Source organism: Blennius ocellaris, assembly GCF_963422515.1.
Source record: "Blennius ocellaris genome assembly, contig: SCAFFOLD_93, whole genome shotgun sequence".
NCBI classification, from domain to species: Eukaryota; Metazoa; Chordata; class Actinopteri; order Blenniiformes; family Blenniidae; genus Blennius; species Blennius ocellaris.
This window is the reverse complement of record NW_027662270.1, coordinates 93,390-110,217: the sequence shown is the minus strand read 5'-3', so window position 1 is coordinate 110,217 and position 16,828 is coordinate 93,390. Positions and strand designations below refer to the sequence as shown.

At 49.3% G+C, this 16,828-nt stretch overlaps 1 protein-coding gene across 1 annotated transcript; it reads right to left on the bottom strand.

Moving 5' to 3' along the window:
• Nucleotides 1-192: 192 nt before the first annotated feature.
• On the bottom strand, nt 193-15,357 carry LOC308147957 (1-phosphatidylinositol 4,5-bisphosphate phosphodiesterase gamma-2-like; the record flags this gene model as incomplete). Its single annotated transcript, XM_080521351.1, has 16 exons — nt 193-237; nt 4,816-5,066; nt 5,703-5,721; nt 5,773-5,868; nt 5,972-6,140; nt 7,056-7,173; nt 7,721-7,806; nt 7,910-8,028; nt 8,124-8,225; nt 8,867-8,939; nt 9,926-9,969; nt 10,041-10,121; nt 11,491-11,575; nt 12,036-12,060; nt 13,144-13,293; nt 15,339-15,357. 16 exons carry the CDS (start codon nt 15,355-15,357, stop codon nt 193-195), a joined length of 1,482 nt encoding a protein of 493 aa, XP_080377477.1.
• Nucleotides 15,358-16,828: the final 1,471 nt, after the last annotated feature.

Here is a 16,828-nt window from a genome sequence, read left to right as displayed (position 1 = left end):
ACATAGAAATGTAGAAGTAGACTCCTGCTCACAAACCTGTATATAACTAGTTCTATAGGTCTATGGTCCTTCTGCTGCTAGCGTCAGTAGCTTCTGCTGCTCCACCAGAGCTTGTAGTCCCTGATTGTTGTGGTGATTTGATGACATCACGGACCACGGTGGGGGAGGGGGGGGGGGGGGGGGGGAGGGGCACTACCTCGTCTTTTCCCACAGATGATCCTCTTTGTCGTCCACACCCTGGGGGGGTTTGGACAGCACAAGCCGGGGTTGTAGAATTTCCCCACTCTGGGACCCGTGTTCAAAACAACCTGCTTCTAAAACCGCCTCATGTGGACGACCGGCCAGAAACATCTGGTTTAGGTGAACCAGGTTCCTGGTTTAGGTGAACCAGGTTCCTGGTGTGGATGACGGGCCAGGAACATCTGGTTTAGGTGAACCAGGTTCCTGGTTTAGGTGAACCAGGTTCCTAGTTTAGGTGAACCAGGTTCCTGGTGTGGATGACGGGCCAGGAACATCTGGTTTAGGTGAACCAGGTTCCTGGTTTAGGTGAACCAGGTTCCTGGTGTGGACGACAGGCCAGGAACATCTGGTTTAGGTGAACCAGGTTCCTGGTGTGGACGACAGGCCAGGAACATCTGGTTTAGGTGAACCAGGTTTTGGTGTGGACGACAGGCCAGGAACATCTGGTTTAGGTGAACCAGGTTCCTGGTGTGGACGACAGGCCAGGAACATCTGGATTAGGTGAACCAGGTTCTTGGTGTGGACGACAGGCCAGAAACATCTGGTTTAGGTGAACCAGGTTCCTGGTGTGGACGACAGGCCAGAAACAGCTGGTTTAGGTGAACCAGGTTCCTGGTGTGGACGACAGGCCAGGAACATCTGGTTTAGGTGAACCAGGTTCCTGGTGTGGACGACAGGCCAGGAACATCTGGTTTAGGTGAACCAGGTTCCTGGTGTGGACGACAGGCCAGGAACATCTGGTTTAGGTGAACCAGGCTTTGGTGTGGACGACAGGCCAGGAACATCTGGTTTAGGTGAACCAGGTTCCTGGTGTGGACGACAGGCCAGGAACATCTGGTTTAGGTGAACCAGGTTCCTGGTGTGGACGACAGGCCAGGAACATCTGGTTTAGGTGAACCAGGTTCCTGGTGTGGACGACAGGCCAGGAACATCTGGTTTAGGTGAACCAGGTTTTGGTGTGGACAACAGGCCAGGAACATCTGGTTTAGGTGAACCAGGTTTTGGTGTGGACGACGGGCCAGGAACATCTGGTTTAGGTGAACCAGGTTTTGGTGTGGACGACGGGCCAGGAACATCTGGTTTAGCTGAACCAGGTTCCTGGTGTGGATGACGGACCAGGAACATCTGGTTTAGGTTAACCAGGTTCCAGGAGTGGACGACAGGCCAGAAACATCTGGTTTAGGTGAAACCAGGTTCCAGGTGTGGACGACAGGCCAGAAACATCTGGTTTAGGTTAACCAGGTTCCAGGTGTGGACGACAGGCCAGGAACATCTGGTTTAGGTTAACCAGGTTCCAGGTGTGGACGACAGGCCAGAAACATCTGGTTTAGGTTAACCAGGTTCCAGGTGTGGACGACAGGCCAGAAACATCTGGTTTAGGTTAACCAGGTTCCAGGTGTGGACGACAGGCCAGGAACATCTGGTTTAAGTGAAACCAGGTCCCTGGTGTGGACGACAGGCCAGAAACATCTGGTTTAGGTGAAACCAGGTCCCTGGTGTGGACGACAGGCCAGAAACATCTGGTTTAGGTTAACCAGGTTCCAGGTGTGGATGACAGGCCAGAAACATCTGGTTTAGGTTAACCAGGTTCCAGGTGTGGACGACAGGCCAGAAACATCTGGTTTAGGTTAACCAGGTTCCAGGTGTGGACGACAGGCCAGAAACATCTGGTTTAGGTTAACCAGGTTCCAGGTGTGGACGACAGGCCAGGAACATCTGGTTTAAGTGAAACCAGGTCCCTGGTGTGGACGACAGGCCAGAAACATCTGGTTTAGGTGAAACCAGGTCCCTGGTGTGGACGACAGGCCAGAAACATCTGGTTTAGGTTAACCAGGTTCCAGGTGTGGATGACAGGCCAGAAACATCTGGTTTAGGTTAACCAGGTTCCAGGTGTGGACGACAGGCCAGAAACATCTGGTTTAGGTGAAACCAGGTTCCAGGTGTGAACGACAGGCCAGGAACATCTGGTTTAGGTTAACCAGGTTCCAGGTGTGGACGACAGGCCAGGAACATCTGGTTTAGGTTAACCAGGTTCCAGGTGTGGACGACAGGCCAGAAACATCTGGTTTAGGTGAAACCAGGTTCCAGGTGTGGACGACAGGCCAGAAACATCTGGTTTAGGTTAACCAGGTTCCAGGTGTGGACGACAGGCCAGAAACATCTGGTTTAGGTTAACCAGGTTCCTGGTGTGGACGACAGGCCAGAAACATCTGGTTTAGGTTAACCAGGTTCCAGGTGTGGACGACAGGCCAGAAACATCTGGTTTAGGTTAACCAGGTTCCAGGTCTGGACGACAGGCCAGAAACATCTGGTTTAGGTGAACCAGGTTCCAGGTGTGGACAACAGGCCAGAAACATCTGGTTTTGGTTAACCAGGTTCCAGGTGTGGACGACAGGCCAGAAACATCTGGTTTAGGTGAACCAGGTTCATGGTGTGGACGACAGGCCAGAAACATCTGGTTTAGCTGAACCGTTTTCATGGTGTGGACGACAGGCCAGGAACATCTGGTTTAGGTTAACCAGGTTCCAGGTGTGGACGACAGGCCAGAAACATCTGGTTTAGGTTAACCAGGTTCCAGGTCTGGACGACAGGCCAGAAACATCTGGTTTAGGTGAACCAGGTTCCAGGTGTGGACGACAGGCCAGAAACATCTGGTTTTGGTTAACCAGGTTCCAGGTGTGGACGACAGGCCAGAAACATCTGGTTTAGGTGAACCAGGTTCATGGTGTGGACGACAGGCCAGAAACATCTGGTTTAGCTGAACCGTTTTCATGGTGTGGACGACAGGCCAGAAACATCTGGTTTAGGTGAACCAGGTTCATGGTGTGGACGACAGGCCAGAAACATCTGGTTTAGCTGAACCGTTTTCATGGTGTGGACGACAGGCCAGAAACATCTGGTTTAGGTGAACCAGGTTCATGGTGTGGACAGACAAAGTGTCACCGCTGCTGAAGATAAGAGAAAACAAAGGGCAGGCTGAGAAGTCAGTTCTTTACATTTACAAATTAGTGAACAAACCAAAAGAAATCCAACAAGTTAAAAAGTAACCCCCAAACAGAGGCTGTTGTTTAACAAAAGCACCACGTGCAAACACCAACAGCCTTTTGGCCTTTATTACTTCCTGGTCACTCACCGAGCCAATCAGCCAATCAGCCAATCAGCCAATCAGCCAATCAGCCAATCAGCCAACCAGACACCGAGCCAATCAGCCAATCAGCCAATCACACACTGAGCCAATCAGCCAATCAGCCAATCAGACACTGAGCCAATCAGCCAATCAGACACTGAGCCAATCAGCCAATCACCTCACTCAACAGTGTGAGTGAGGCGTCAACATAGCCAGCCAAACCCAGGAAGGCACCTGCGCATACCACCACACACACACACACACACACACACACACACACACACACACACACACACACACACACACACACACACACATTTCCGTCACACAAAACCTCGTCCTGCACCACGTTCCAATGTGTGTGGTTGTGTGAGTTTTGTGAGAGGATCCGTTCAACGCTGCTTGATGTTTTCTCAAGTGACCACTAAATGAGGGTCACATGGTGTAAAGTGTCGGCCAATTGAACTTGATTGGTTGATTACAAGCTGTGAGCATTACAAACTTACAGCAAAACAATGGTTTGTGCTTTGGCTCAATTAAAAGGTCAGTTCTGAATGGGGGTTCATAATTTTGACGCTGGTAGTTTTTGGTTTTTGTCAAATAATTTTGTTTCTGTAAGTAAAGTAAAATAATGTAAGCATCCAGAATAAAACTAGAATATTTTGAAAAGCTGTGTTAAACATTCCTTGATCTATTAAACGGCACTAGGGAATTCTTTGGAAAAAAAGGGGGTCTATTAATATTAACCTCAACTGTAACGTCAGGTTGCTCTGGTTTTGTCTGGCTGGTCCAGTTTCCCAAATGTCCTCTATTGTAATTTACATGTAAAAATAATATCCAGTATGCACTACAACACTTATCAGACTTTATCACTGAATTCATTCCTGGTCACCTGCAGTGCGGGGGCCCCACAGGGGACAGTGTCTCTGACCTGGTCACCTGCAGTACGGGGGCCCCACAGGGGACAGTGTCTCTGACCTGGTCACCTGCAGTACGGGGGCCCCACAGGGGACAGCGTCTCTGACCTGGTCACCTACAGTACGGGGGCCCCACAGAGGACAGTGTCTCTGACCTGGTCACCTGCAGTACGGGGGCCCCACAGGGGACAGCGTCTCTGACCTGGTCACCTGCAGTACGGGGGCCCCACAGGGGACAGTGTCTCTGACCTGGTCACCTGCAGTACGGGGGCCCCACAGGGGACAGCGTCTCTGACCTGGTCACCTGCAGTACGGGGGCCCCACAGGGGACAGCGTCTCTGACCTGGTCACCTGCAGTACGGGGGCCCCACAGGGGACAGCGTCTCTGACCTGGTCACCTGCAGTACGGGGGCCCCACAGGGGACAGCGTCTCTGACCTGGTCACCTGCATTACGGGGGCCCCACAGGGGACAGCGTCTCTGACCTGGTCACCTGCAGTACAGGGGCCCCACAGGGGACAGTGTCTCTGACCTGGTCACCTGCAGAAGTTCTCTGCCATGGGGACATCAGGGAGCTGTCCTCTGTGGGGACAGCAGCCATCTGTAAGGGAGTGGTCTGCTGGAGCAGCAGCACCACGGCTGCAGACAGGAACAGACTGAACAAACTGGTGAAGAGGGCCAGCTCTGTCCCGGGCTGCCCCCTGGACCCCCTGGACCCCCTGGACCCCCTGGACCCCGTGGAGGTGGAAGGAGACAGGAATCCCCCTGAGGACGCCATCCTCCCTGAGGGAGAACGTCTCGATCGTAGAGACACAATTGTCAAAACAATCGTCGAACTCGACAAGAAAACAAGACTTGACAAGAAAAACACAAAACTGGGGAGAAATATTGTTCCTCTCGTGAAAAAAAACAAAGAAATAAAGACACAAAACAAATAAAAAAGACATAAAAAGATGACAAAATACGAGAAAATGACGACAACAAAAAGAGTTAACGAGACAAGAGAAACTGAACTGGAGCGAAAACCAAACGATACAACAACACAGAAAACGAATACATTGTTACATAATACAATACAATACATCTCCCTTTTCACCTGGTACCAGGACAGTACCTGGTGTCAGGACAGTTCTCAGTCCACCAGAGACTGTCCCCAGGACAATACATGGTACCAGGACAGTACCTGGTACCAGAACAGTCCCTGACAGTACTACCTGGTACCAGGACAGTACCTGCTACCAGGACAGAGCCTGGTACCAGGACAGTACCTGGTACCAGAACAGTCCCTGACAGTACTACCTGGTACCAGGACAGTACCTGGTACCAGAACAGTCCCTGACCGTACTACCTGGTACCAGGACAGTACCTGGTACCAGGACAGTCCCCGACAGAACTAGAGTCCAGTCGGCCGAAGAGGACCTGGTGTAAACGTGTAGTCCTGCGGGACCAATCAGAGTCTCCAGGTGTGGGGTTGTGGGCGTGGCCCTACCTGGTCCACGGGGTCCCATATGTCCAGGTCCCCCTGCTTCTGGCCCTTCCTGAAGTCCTTGGTGGTCCCGTCCCCGTCCACGCTCAGCTTCTTGTGCTGCTCCAGGGACACAAACAGACCGGGTCATGGACCGCCCTCTGTCCCCCTCACCCTGAGGCCCCGCCCCCTGAGGCCCCGCCCCCCCTGTGGAGTTGCGTACCTTGAGGATGATCTTGCCCTTCAGCTGGGTGGGGGACGGCAGCTGCTCCGCCTGCTGGTCCACGGCGTCCATCAGCAGCTTGTCCCCGAACACGTCCCTGAAGATCCGGGACATCTGGTGCTGCTGCTCCAGGGGACAGTGCTCCTCGATGGACAGGATGAGCGGGAAGCTGGGCAACGTGGGCAACATGGGCAACGTGAGCAACATGAGCAACGTGAGCAACATGAGCAACGGCAACATGAGCAACGGCAACACAGCAACGTGTTTCCTACGTGTTTAAACAAGACGAGGTGAAGACCCGTCAGCTCGTCTGCAACATGGACTGGTAAACAACAAAGTGACAACAAAGTAACAAAACAACCACAAAGAAACAGGAAGTGAAGAAAGTAACAGAGTAACAAGATAAAAGGCTGAGCAGGAAACAACATGATGACCAAACCGAGAAAGACGCATGAAGCCAGTTAAACCAGCCAGTTAAACCAGCCAGTTACAAAACCAGTTCTGACCAGCCAGTTAAACAAGTGAAACCAGTGAAACTAGTTACACCAGTTAAACTAGTTAAATCAGTTAAACCAGCTAAACCAGTGAAACCAGTGAAACCAGTGAAACTAGTTAAACCAGCTAAACCAGTGACACCCGTTAAACCAGCGCAACCAGTTAGACCAGTGGAACCAGTGACACCAGTTAAACTAGTTAAACCAGTGACACCAGTTAAACCAGTGGAACCAGTGACACCAGTTAAACCAGTGAAACCAGTCAAACCAGGGACACCAGTTAAACCAGCTAAACCAGTGACACCAGTTAAACCAGTGGAACCAGTGACACCAGTTAAACCAGTGACACCAGTTAAACCAGTGGAACCAGTAATACCAGTTAAACCAGTGACACCAGTTAAACCAGTTAATCCAGTGGAACCAGTGACACCAGTTAAACCAGTGACACCAGTTAAACCAGTGGAACCAGTTAAACTAGTGAAACCAGTGGAACCAGTTAAACTAGTGAAACCAGTTAGACCAGTGGAACCAGTTAAACCAGTGGAACCAGTGGAACCAGTGGAACCAGTGGAACCAGTGGAGGCTCTTACTCTGAGGCGACGAAGGCGTGTTGGTTTATGGCTTTAACGACGTCTTCAAACTTGATCTTGGTTGTTCGAGTCCAACCGTGTGTGATGATGGGCTCCCCGGGGCCCTCCCAGCAGTCCACTGCACCACACCACACAACGTTACACAATACAACACAACATTACACAACACAACGTTACACAATGTTACACAACATGACACCACACAACACAACACAACGTTACACAACATAACACCACACGACACGACACGACAGGACACAGTGTTACACAACACAATGCAACACAACACAATACAACATTACACAACAAAACACAAAGTTACACAACACAACACAGTGCAACACAACCCAATGCAACACAACGTTACACAACACAACACAATGCAACACAACACAACACAATGTTACACAACATAACACCACACGACACGACACGACACAACGTTACACAACACAATGCAACACAATGTTAATTCACATTGATGTAAATGAACAAGTGAAGATAAAAGACAAAGTAACTCCAGACACAAAACGACAACAAAAAGACAGGGAACTATAAACCCGAAACAAAACAAGCAAACAAAACAAACAACCCAAACGAAATGCTGAAAACGGGAAAAGACAACAACAAGCACAACACAACGTTTCCCTCGGTGTGTCACTAACGTTCCACACAGCGGCAGCCGAGGCGGAGGCAGCGGACGTAGGCCTCGGTGGACGACTCGCTGCGGAGCTGGTCACCGGTCAGGTAGCTGCAACAGGAAGCAGCACGTCAGGGTGTGTGTGTGTGTGTGTGTGTGTGTGTGTGTGTGTGTGTGTGTGTGTGTGTGTGTGTGTGTGTGTGTGTGTGCTGACGTGTTGTGGGAGGAGCTGATCCAGTAGTGGGACAGAGGGTTGTTCATGTCCAGGTTGTTGATCAGGGAGAACTTGTCGTCCCACACCGAGTTCTCCTTGGAGAACAGGAAAGACAGGAACTGAGGAGGAGACACACGGAGGAGAGGATTTAAAGGCTTTGATCTCCAAGCTCCTCCCCCTCCTCCTCCTCCTCCGGCGGCGGCGGCGGCGGCACCTCGCTGACGGTGAACTCGGGGTCGTTGGTCTTCCTCATGGTGTCGTCGATGAAGGTGGTCATCAGCTCTCGGACCTGGTTCAGGTCGCTGGCCCACGACTCCTGAGGAGCAGCGGATCAGTACAAGTCCTCCACAATCGAACCCCCCCCCCCCCCCAAAAAAAAAAACCCAACCTAGAGCTACACTCGGTAGAGCGCAGACCTTCACCAACACCACATTTTGCTTGTAGAACCGATTTAGCGTCACTAGCATGTTAGCTCATATGTCAGGTAGCTACATCCCTTTGAAGCACTGAGCATCTCCTTTGATCTCCTCCATCAGGAGCCTCTCATCCACTCTGTATGGGACAGTTCTTATAGGGTTTTTTTTCTATTTATTTCGGAAACGATCAGTCGTTAAAGTCTTAGAACGTAATGTGTTGATCCTTGATGATGACAGAGAGAGAAAAGGCAGGAAAATGCGACTCTTTGAAACAGTACTACTGCCATACTGCCTCACAATGACAAAAAGAAAACTGCAAGTTTATCTAGAAATAATAATCTAGAACCCAAAAGTTTCAACTGAAACTTCTCAAAGAGAGAAAGAAGAAGACGTGACTAAAAAGAGAAAAAATAACCACAAAGATCCAGATTCTCATGTGAGGATATTAGTATTAGTACAGTACTAGTACTAGTACATTACTAGTATTAGAACAGCCTGCATCTTTATCCTTTGTTAATAAATCATTAAATGTTTCTTCTACCTGTTGGTGGTAGATGAGGAACCTCTGGAAGTCGTGCAGCAGAACCGCTGAAGCGTCCGGTTTATCTGTGTTACTGCGGAGAAAAGTCTCTGTATTAATACACGTAACGTAGAATATCTGAGTACAAAGTGATATCCGTGAGAAACACTCCGCCTCAACCAAAAATACCACAAACCAATAAAGGAACAAAAGAAAATGCAAAAAAACCCTCAAAACTACAGACAAACTCACTTCAAACAGGCACAACTACAAAAACACAAAACATGAGTACAAAGAGAAATAAAAGGCAAAGAAAACAAACAACGAACACAAAGTAAAGACAGGAATACAAAACTATTTTAAAAAGACAGAAAACCACTGAAAGACACAAAACGACGAGAAAGACAAACTACAGAAATACTAAATATCACAGAGACATTAAGGTCATAAAGAGACGGAAAAACACAAAACTGCAGATGAAAACTGACGCAAAGAGACGAAAAACGACTATAAAAAGATAAATATCACTACAGAGATGCACAATAACTACGAACAAGTAAACAAGTTCAACTAGCAGGAAACAAAAACCACGGGAAAAAAAAGAAATATGAGACAAAGAGATAAAGAGATAAAAGCAACTTCAGCGAAACACAAAGACCACAAAACAACAACAACAACAAGAAAAGCACACGGAACAATAAAGACACACAAAATAAACAAAAAACAAAATGACAAAGACAAACAGACACACTGAAGTAAAAAAACACAAAGAAAACAACTGAAAGAAAAAAAAACTGAAATAAATAGAAGAAGGAGACATGGAGTGATGAGGAGGAGGAGGAGGAGGAGGAGGAGGAAGAAGAAGAGGAGGAGGAAGAGGAGGAGGAGGAGGAGGAGGAGGGGGAAGAAGAGGAGGAGGAGGAGGAGGAGGAAGAGGAGGAAGAGCAGGAGGAGGAAGAGGAGAAGGAGGAAGAAGAGGAGGAGTAAGAGGAGGAGGAAGAGGAGGAGGAAGAGGAGGAGGAAGAGGAAGAGGAGGAGGAGGAGGAAGAGGAGGAGGAGGAGGAGGAGGAAGAGTCTCACCCCAGGATGAAGGGACACGCCTCCTTCTTGAACTCGTCCAGAATCTGGAAGAAAAGCAAAGTTTCAGAACGGAAAACGATTGGAAGGAAGAAGAAACAGGAAACGACGTCGTTACTTCGTTTTGCTCAAACAGGATCAAGTTGTAGAACTTGTGGAACTGTTCCAAGTCCAGACGCTCCTTCTTCGCCCCCACTTCCTGTACACAAGACACACAGCTGAAGTACACAGCTGAAGAGGAGGAGGAAGAAGAAGAGAGGAAGAAGAAGAGAAGGAAGAAGAGAGGAAGTAGAGAAGGAAGCAGAGAGGAAGTAGAGAGGAAGAAGAAGAGAGGAAGTAGAGAAGGAAGCAGAGAGGAAGTAGAGAGGAAGAAGAGAGGAAGTAGAGAAGGAAGTAGAGAAGAAGAAGAAGAGAGGAAGAAGAGAGGAAGAAGAAGAGAGGAAGAAGAGAGGAAGAAGAGAGGAAGAAGAAGAGAGGAAGAAGAGAAGGAAGCAGAGAGGAAGAAGAAGAGAGGTGTCATGACCTCCACCTCTGGCTCTGCCTAGTGGCAGCATTTTTCCCTCCCCCCTCCCTCCTTTCCTTTTTCCCAGGTGGGCGTGTGCTGCATGCTGTGTGAGGTGGAGTGCAGTGCTGATTACCTGAGGTCTCTCACCTGCAGCAGGGTGTGGCTTCACCCAACAATGCACCTTTCCCTCTATAAAGCTGGCATCAGATGAAGACTTGGCGTCGGACCGTAGAACTACCAACAGTTAGTGGGACCCTGCTCTGCCTTGCCTTGCCTTGCCTTGCCTTGCCTTGCCTTGCCTCAGTCTGTGTGCCTCTGTGTTAAGTCTGCCTCTCCTCTGCTGCAGTACCGGACCCACCCTGCTGCACCAAGCTCCTGCCTGTAACTCTGTCCTTGGCCCACTCCAACGGCTTCAGCACCACTCCACCTCCCGTGTCCTCCAGCTCCGGCCACGCCACTCCGCATTTGCCGCTTCATTCCGGGCAGTGTGCTCCTTAGTCTCCCACTGGGTCCTTATAGTTTTGTTGGGTAAAGTACCTGGGTTGTCATTAGTTCTGTCTCACTAGAGTTTTGCTTTCCTTGGGTTTTTGGTTTTGAGTTCTTTGCCTCATCACTTATTAATAAAGTGTTATGAGAGTATTCCTGATTGCTGTGTTTCTGTCCGCACCTGAGTCTCTGAGAGTGAACCGTGACAAGAGGAAGTAGAGAGGAAGAAGAGAGGAAGTAGAGAAAGAAGAAGAGAGGAAGTAGAGAAGGAAGCAGAGAGGAAGAAGAAGAGAGGAAGACTCATTGATATCTGGTACGAAGACTATATATCACCAAGAGCTAACTAGCCTAGCCGCCACGGGCTAAAGAGGCGGGGCTTCCTCTATCGGTCTGGACCAATCAGTGAGTCATGTTTCTTCTTCACTTCCTCTCTGGTCAGACAGTTTCAGGCCTCAGCGCCTCCTGACTGCAGGAGGTCTGATCTCTAGAACCGAACGTGAACGACACCGAGACAAGCGGAGGGGTGAAGACTCTTGGCTCCGCCCCCTCTTGGCTCCGCCCCCTCCCGGCGTTCTACCAGGAACTTGTCCTTCAGCGCCCGGGAGCCGGGAGCCTTGTAGTTCATCAGCGGCAGCAGAGCCTTCACCTCCTTCATGGAGATGCTGGGGACAGAAAGACACCGCGTCAACAGGCTCCGCCCCTTCAGTAACACGCCGCGTCAACAGGCTCCGCCCCCTTCAGCAACACGCCGCGTCAACAGGCTCCGCCCCCTTTAGCAGAACACCGCGTCAACAGGCTCCGCCCCCTTCAGCAACACGCCGCGTCAACAGGCTACGCCCCCTTCAGCAGAACACGTGTGTGTGTGTGTGTGTGTGTGTGTGTGTGCACGTGTGTGTGTGTGTGTGTGCACGTGTGTGTGTGTGTGTGTGTGTGCACGTGTGTGTGTGTGTGTGTGTGCACGTGTGTGTGTGTGAGTGTGTTCGCGTGTGTGGATGTGTGTGTGTGTGTGTGTGTGTGTGTGTGTGTGTGTGTGTGTGTGTGTGTGTGTGTGTGCCTCTCTATGAGGACCGGAGTGGGAGCAGCCAGGTTTCCTCTCTGAGCAGCTCCAGTCCAATCAGTCACTTCTGGGCTTCGTCCAGCGAGTCGGCTGGAGACGAGCAACAAGTAATCTAGTTACCTGCTTCCATTACATTACTACTTCAGCTGCAATGCTACAATTCAGGAATCTGGTTAATTACCAAGTAGTTACTTTTTTGGCAAGTACTTCCTGAAAGTAACACTTGGAAACTACATCCAGATTATAGAGCATCTTCCTCCTCTAATATCAGATTATAGAGCATCTTCCCCCTCTAACACCAGATTATAGAGCATGTTCCTCCTCTAACACCAGATTATAGAGCACCTTCCTCATCTAACACCAGATTATAGAGCATCTTCCTCCTCGAATACCAGATTATAGAGCATCTTCCTCCTCTAATCCAGATTATAGAGCATCGTCCCCCTCTAACATCAGATTATAGAGCATCTTCCTCCTCTAATCCAGATTATAGAGCATCTTCCTCCTCTAACACCAGATTATAGACCATCTTCCTCCTCTAATCCAGATTATAGAGCATCTTCCTCCTAACACCAGATTATAGAGCATCTTCCTCCTAACACCAGATTATAGAGAACCTTCTTCCTCTAACACCAAATTATAGAGCATCTTCCTCCTCTAATCCAGATTATAGAGCATCTTCCTCCTAACACCAGATTATAGAGCATCTTCCTCCTAACACCAGATTATAGAGCACCTTCCTCCTCTAATCCAGATTATAGAGCACCTTCCTCCTCTAATCCAGATTATAGAGCATCTTCCTCCTCTAATCCAGATTATAGAGCATCGTCCCCCTCTAACATCAGATTATAGAGCATCTTCCTCCTCTAATCCAGATTATAGAGCATCTTCCTCTTAACACCAGATTATAGAGCATCTTCCTCCTAACACCAGATTATAGAGCACCTTCCTCCTCTAATCCAGATTATAGAGCATCTTCCCCCTCTAATCCAGATTATAGAGCATCTTCCTCCTCTAACATCAGATTATAGAGTATCTTCATCTCTAACACCAGATTATAGAGCATCTTCCTCCTCTAACACCAGATTATAGAGCATCTCCCTCCTCTAACACCAGATTATAGAGCATCTTCCTCCTCTAACATCAGATTATAGAGCACCTTCCTCCACTGACCTCCCAGACTGAGGGTGTTAAGGACGAATTGGGAGCCGTAGAAGATGGTGAAGCAGGTGTTCTCATCATGTTTGTCCTTCCCGTCTTTGAAGCGTTCGAAGTCTTTGGAGTTTCTTCCCGGACGAATCTCTTGGATTTCAAAAAGATCCACTGAAACACACAGAATGCAGTGAACCGCTATGTTTGGTTTCTACAGACGCAGGATTCAGCATTTTACGAAATATTTGCCAAATTGAGTCAAAGTTCCTCATCTTCAGTTATTCAATTATTCTTATTTATTTCAGAATCAGGTGCCGGCAGCCCCGACCTGACACCCAACGTGTGTCAACATTTTAGAAATGTAAAAGTTAGATAGATCATAGGTCTATAGCAGGGGTCGGCAACCCGCGGCTCTGGAGCCATGCGGCTCTTTGATCCCTCCACTGCGGCTCCTGGAGCCTCCGTCCCACTACAGTTCATCCCGGAGGGACGTAAGGAGGCAAAGCCACCCAGAGAGGGACGTATGGAGGCAAGGCCACCCAGAGCGCAGTCCCGCCACAAAGAGTGGTAAAACGTAGGGTCGTGAACGAGCAGTGATGTAACGTCATTACAACAATAACGGATGAAGAACGTAGAATCGCGGCTGCAGGTCATGACAGCGGCTCAACTGGTGTCTGAAGCTGGGAGCTTCCTGTACCTTTCACAGTAAAAGCCGACAGTTCCAGGAGGTTCATTGCAGACTTGTTGAGAGTGACGGAACATTCTAGTGAATCACACAACAACTACAGGACATTAAAGACACACCATCACACTCATGGTTCTAACAATCCAGATCTCCACATTTATCTTCCATTTTAATAATGTGTAGCAACAAAGGAGCTGAGAGCTGCAATGCATTATGGGAGTTTCTGTTTGTGGTGTTTTAAATGTAATTATTGGGGTTATACTAGGTTTGTAGTTTGGTAATAATTGTGTTTTTGTTCTTAGTTCATGTAGTTTAGTTTATTAGTTGTAAGTTGTCAACCAGCAGTGAAGAAGGTTTTGTGTGTCGTGTCGTCCTGGCATGGTCTTCCTGTGGGACTGTCAAAATAAAATGTGTGCGGCACTTTGGGTGTTGTGTTCAGTGTTGACTGGGACCAAATGGCTCTTTGAGCATTAGAGGTTGCCGACCCCTGGTCTATAGATATCCTGCAGGTAGAATTTCTTAACATCTTGGAAAGAAAATTGTCCAAACTCCTCGTCTCCGCTTCAGCATTTGAACGCATCAGGATGAGTCAGAGTTACGGACCAATCAGAGGCCGCCTTTCCAAACATACATACCACATGGTATCAACTGACCAATCACCTTACTGAAGTCAGTTGTGAGTCGTTTAACTGAGACCATACTTTTTTTGAGCAAAACCTTTTTTTTAGTAAAATGTAGACAAAATTAAATCATTGTTTTTTTTTTGATCAATTGAGATTATTTGAGTTTTTTTATTTTCCGCGGTGGATTTTGACTTCATAGTTAAGCTCTGAACGCCTTTCATTTCATTTTTTCAAATGTTATTTTATTTTGAACATCACAAGCAATCATTCACCACAACCAAAGACATTTCACCAACCAAACAGGGAGCAAGTTCACCAGAACAGGACTGTCCTTTGTCTCCGGTTCTGTTCATCACCTACATGGACAGACTCTCTAGGCACAGCCAGGGACCGGAGGAATCCGGTTTGGGACCCAGAGGATCTCGTCTTTGCAGATGATGTGGTTCTGTTGGCTTCATCGAACCTGGGCCTTCAGGGTTGCACTGCCGCGGTTCGCAGCCGAGTGTCAAACACCTGGGATGAGGATCAGCACCTCTAAATCCGAGGCCCTGGTTCTCCACCGGAACATGGAGGCTTGCCCCCTCCAGGTCGGTGGAGTGCCCTTGTCCCAAGTGGAGGAGTTCCAGTATCTCTGGGTCTTGTTCAGGCGTGGGGGGGGAAGATGGAGCGCGAGATCGACAGGCGGATCAGTGTAGCGTCTGCAGTTATGTGGGCGTCGTATCGGTCTGGGGTGGTGAAGAAGGAGCTGAGCCAAAAGACGAATATGGACAGAAGGACGGATGGACGAATGGATGGAACCAGAGAGTCTGAAGTCTGAAGAGAATCTTACTGAAGAGTCTGTCCTGGACGTTTTTGCCACGGCAGGTAGTAGAAGTGAGCGACCGCTCTTTTGGTCACTTCTTACTGACCTGGAACCAGCCGTACCATCACTTCCTACTCTCTCTCTCGCCAGGTGCATATGTCCCTTGTTCCGCTCTTCTGACTCTCTTATGTTCTCTGCATCCTTCTTGTCCTCCCCCACCGTCCCTCTGGCCTCCCTCTCTCTGACGCCGCGGTTCAGCGCTCTTTGAAGAGTCGTCTCCAGAATCCTCGCTTCGGCTTGTTCTCGGTCTGGAGTTCTGCCTCTAAGAGCTCGTTGGCCTCCAGCAGCCTCGTCTTCACGTCCTGCAGGTTGTGGCACTCACCGTAGAGGTTCGCCTTCTTCTGATCCAGGATCTCGTTCTCCTTCAGCAGGGTATTGTTCTCATGCTGCAGGGTATCGTTCTCTATCAGCAGGGTATTGTTCTCTTGTTGCAGGGTATTGTTCTCACGCTGCCGGGACTTGTTCTCATGCTGCAGGGTTTCCTTTTCATGCTGAAGAGTCTTGTTCTCATGCTGCAGGGTCTGCTTCTCATGCTGCAAGGACTCCTTCTCATACTGCAGGGCCTCCTTCTCGTGCTGCACAGTCTCCTTCTCATACTGCACGATCTCCTTCTCATGCTGCAGGGCCTCCTTCTCATGCCGCAGGGTCTCCTTCTCATCCAGCAGAGCCTCCTTCTCGTGCTGCAGGGCAATGTATTTAGTGTGGAGGGACTCGTTCTCATGCTGCAGAGCCTCCTTCTCATCCAGCAGCCCGTCCCTCTCCTGCATCGCCTGCAGGAGTCTCTCCTCCAGAGCTCTGAGCGTCCCCGTGTCTTCAGCGTTCTGGAGGTCCTGACGTCTCTTTGCCGCCAGCTCTCCAGTGGCGGCGCGGAGCATGGCGGTGAGATTCTCATTCTCCTTCTGCAGTCCACGATTGGCTTCTTCACTCTCATGGAGCTGCCTCTTCAGCTGGTTGACCTCCTGATCCAAGCCCCCGCCTGAGGTTTGAGGCGAGCAGCGGCCCGAGAAGACGTCGGCCGTCCTCCTCCCGCTGTCCTTCTCCAACAGTCCGTAAGTCAACTGGAGCCGCTTCAGTCTGGACTCTGTTTCCTTCAGCGCCTCTTCATTTTCCACTAATTTCGAGCCTTTCAGGGGATTTCTTTGCTGGAATGTTTCCTCCCGTTCCTTTCTGAGGTCACGGATGCGGGCGTGCAGCACCGCGATTTCACGAGCTGCGTCTCCTATTGGGAATAATCGGGCGTTGCTGCCAAACAGCGGCCCCTGGTGTCCAAAGTTTACCTCCGACTGCTTCCGAACCCACACAGTCTGAAAGAGGACAAAAATTCCTACAAAAGCATGGTATTTTTATCCACATACTCCCCCAATAAGTATGGATCCGGAGCAGTTGTTTCCAAAAATCTTGGAATTAAAATCGGTGGGCTCTCACTCTAAAAGTTAACAGGTCAAAGTGACTGCAGCTGCAGTGAAATTCGACACCTTCCTGTAGCTTCAGGTTCATCACTGCTCTGTGATTGGTCAGTGCATCACTCCATATATG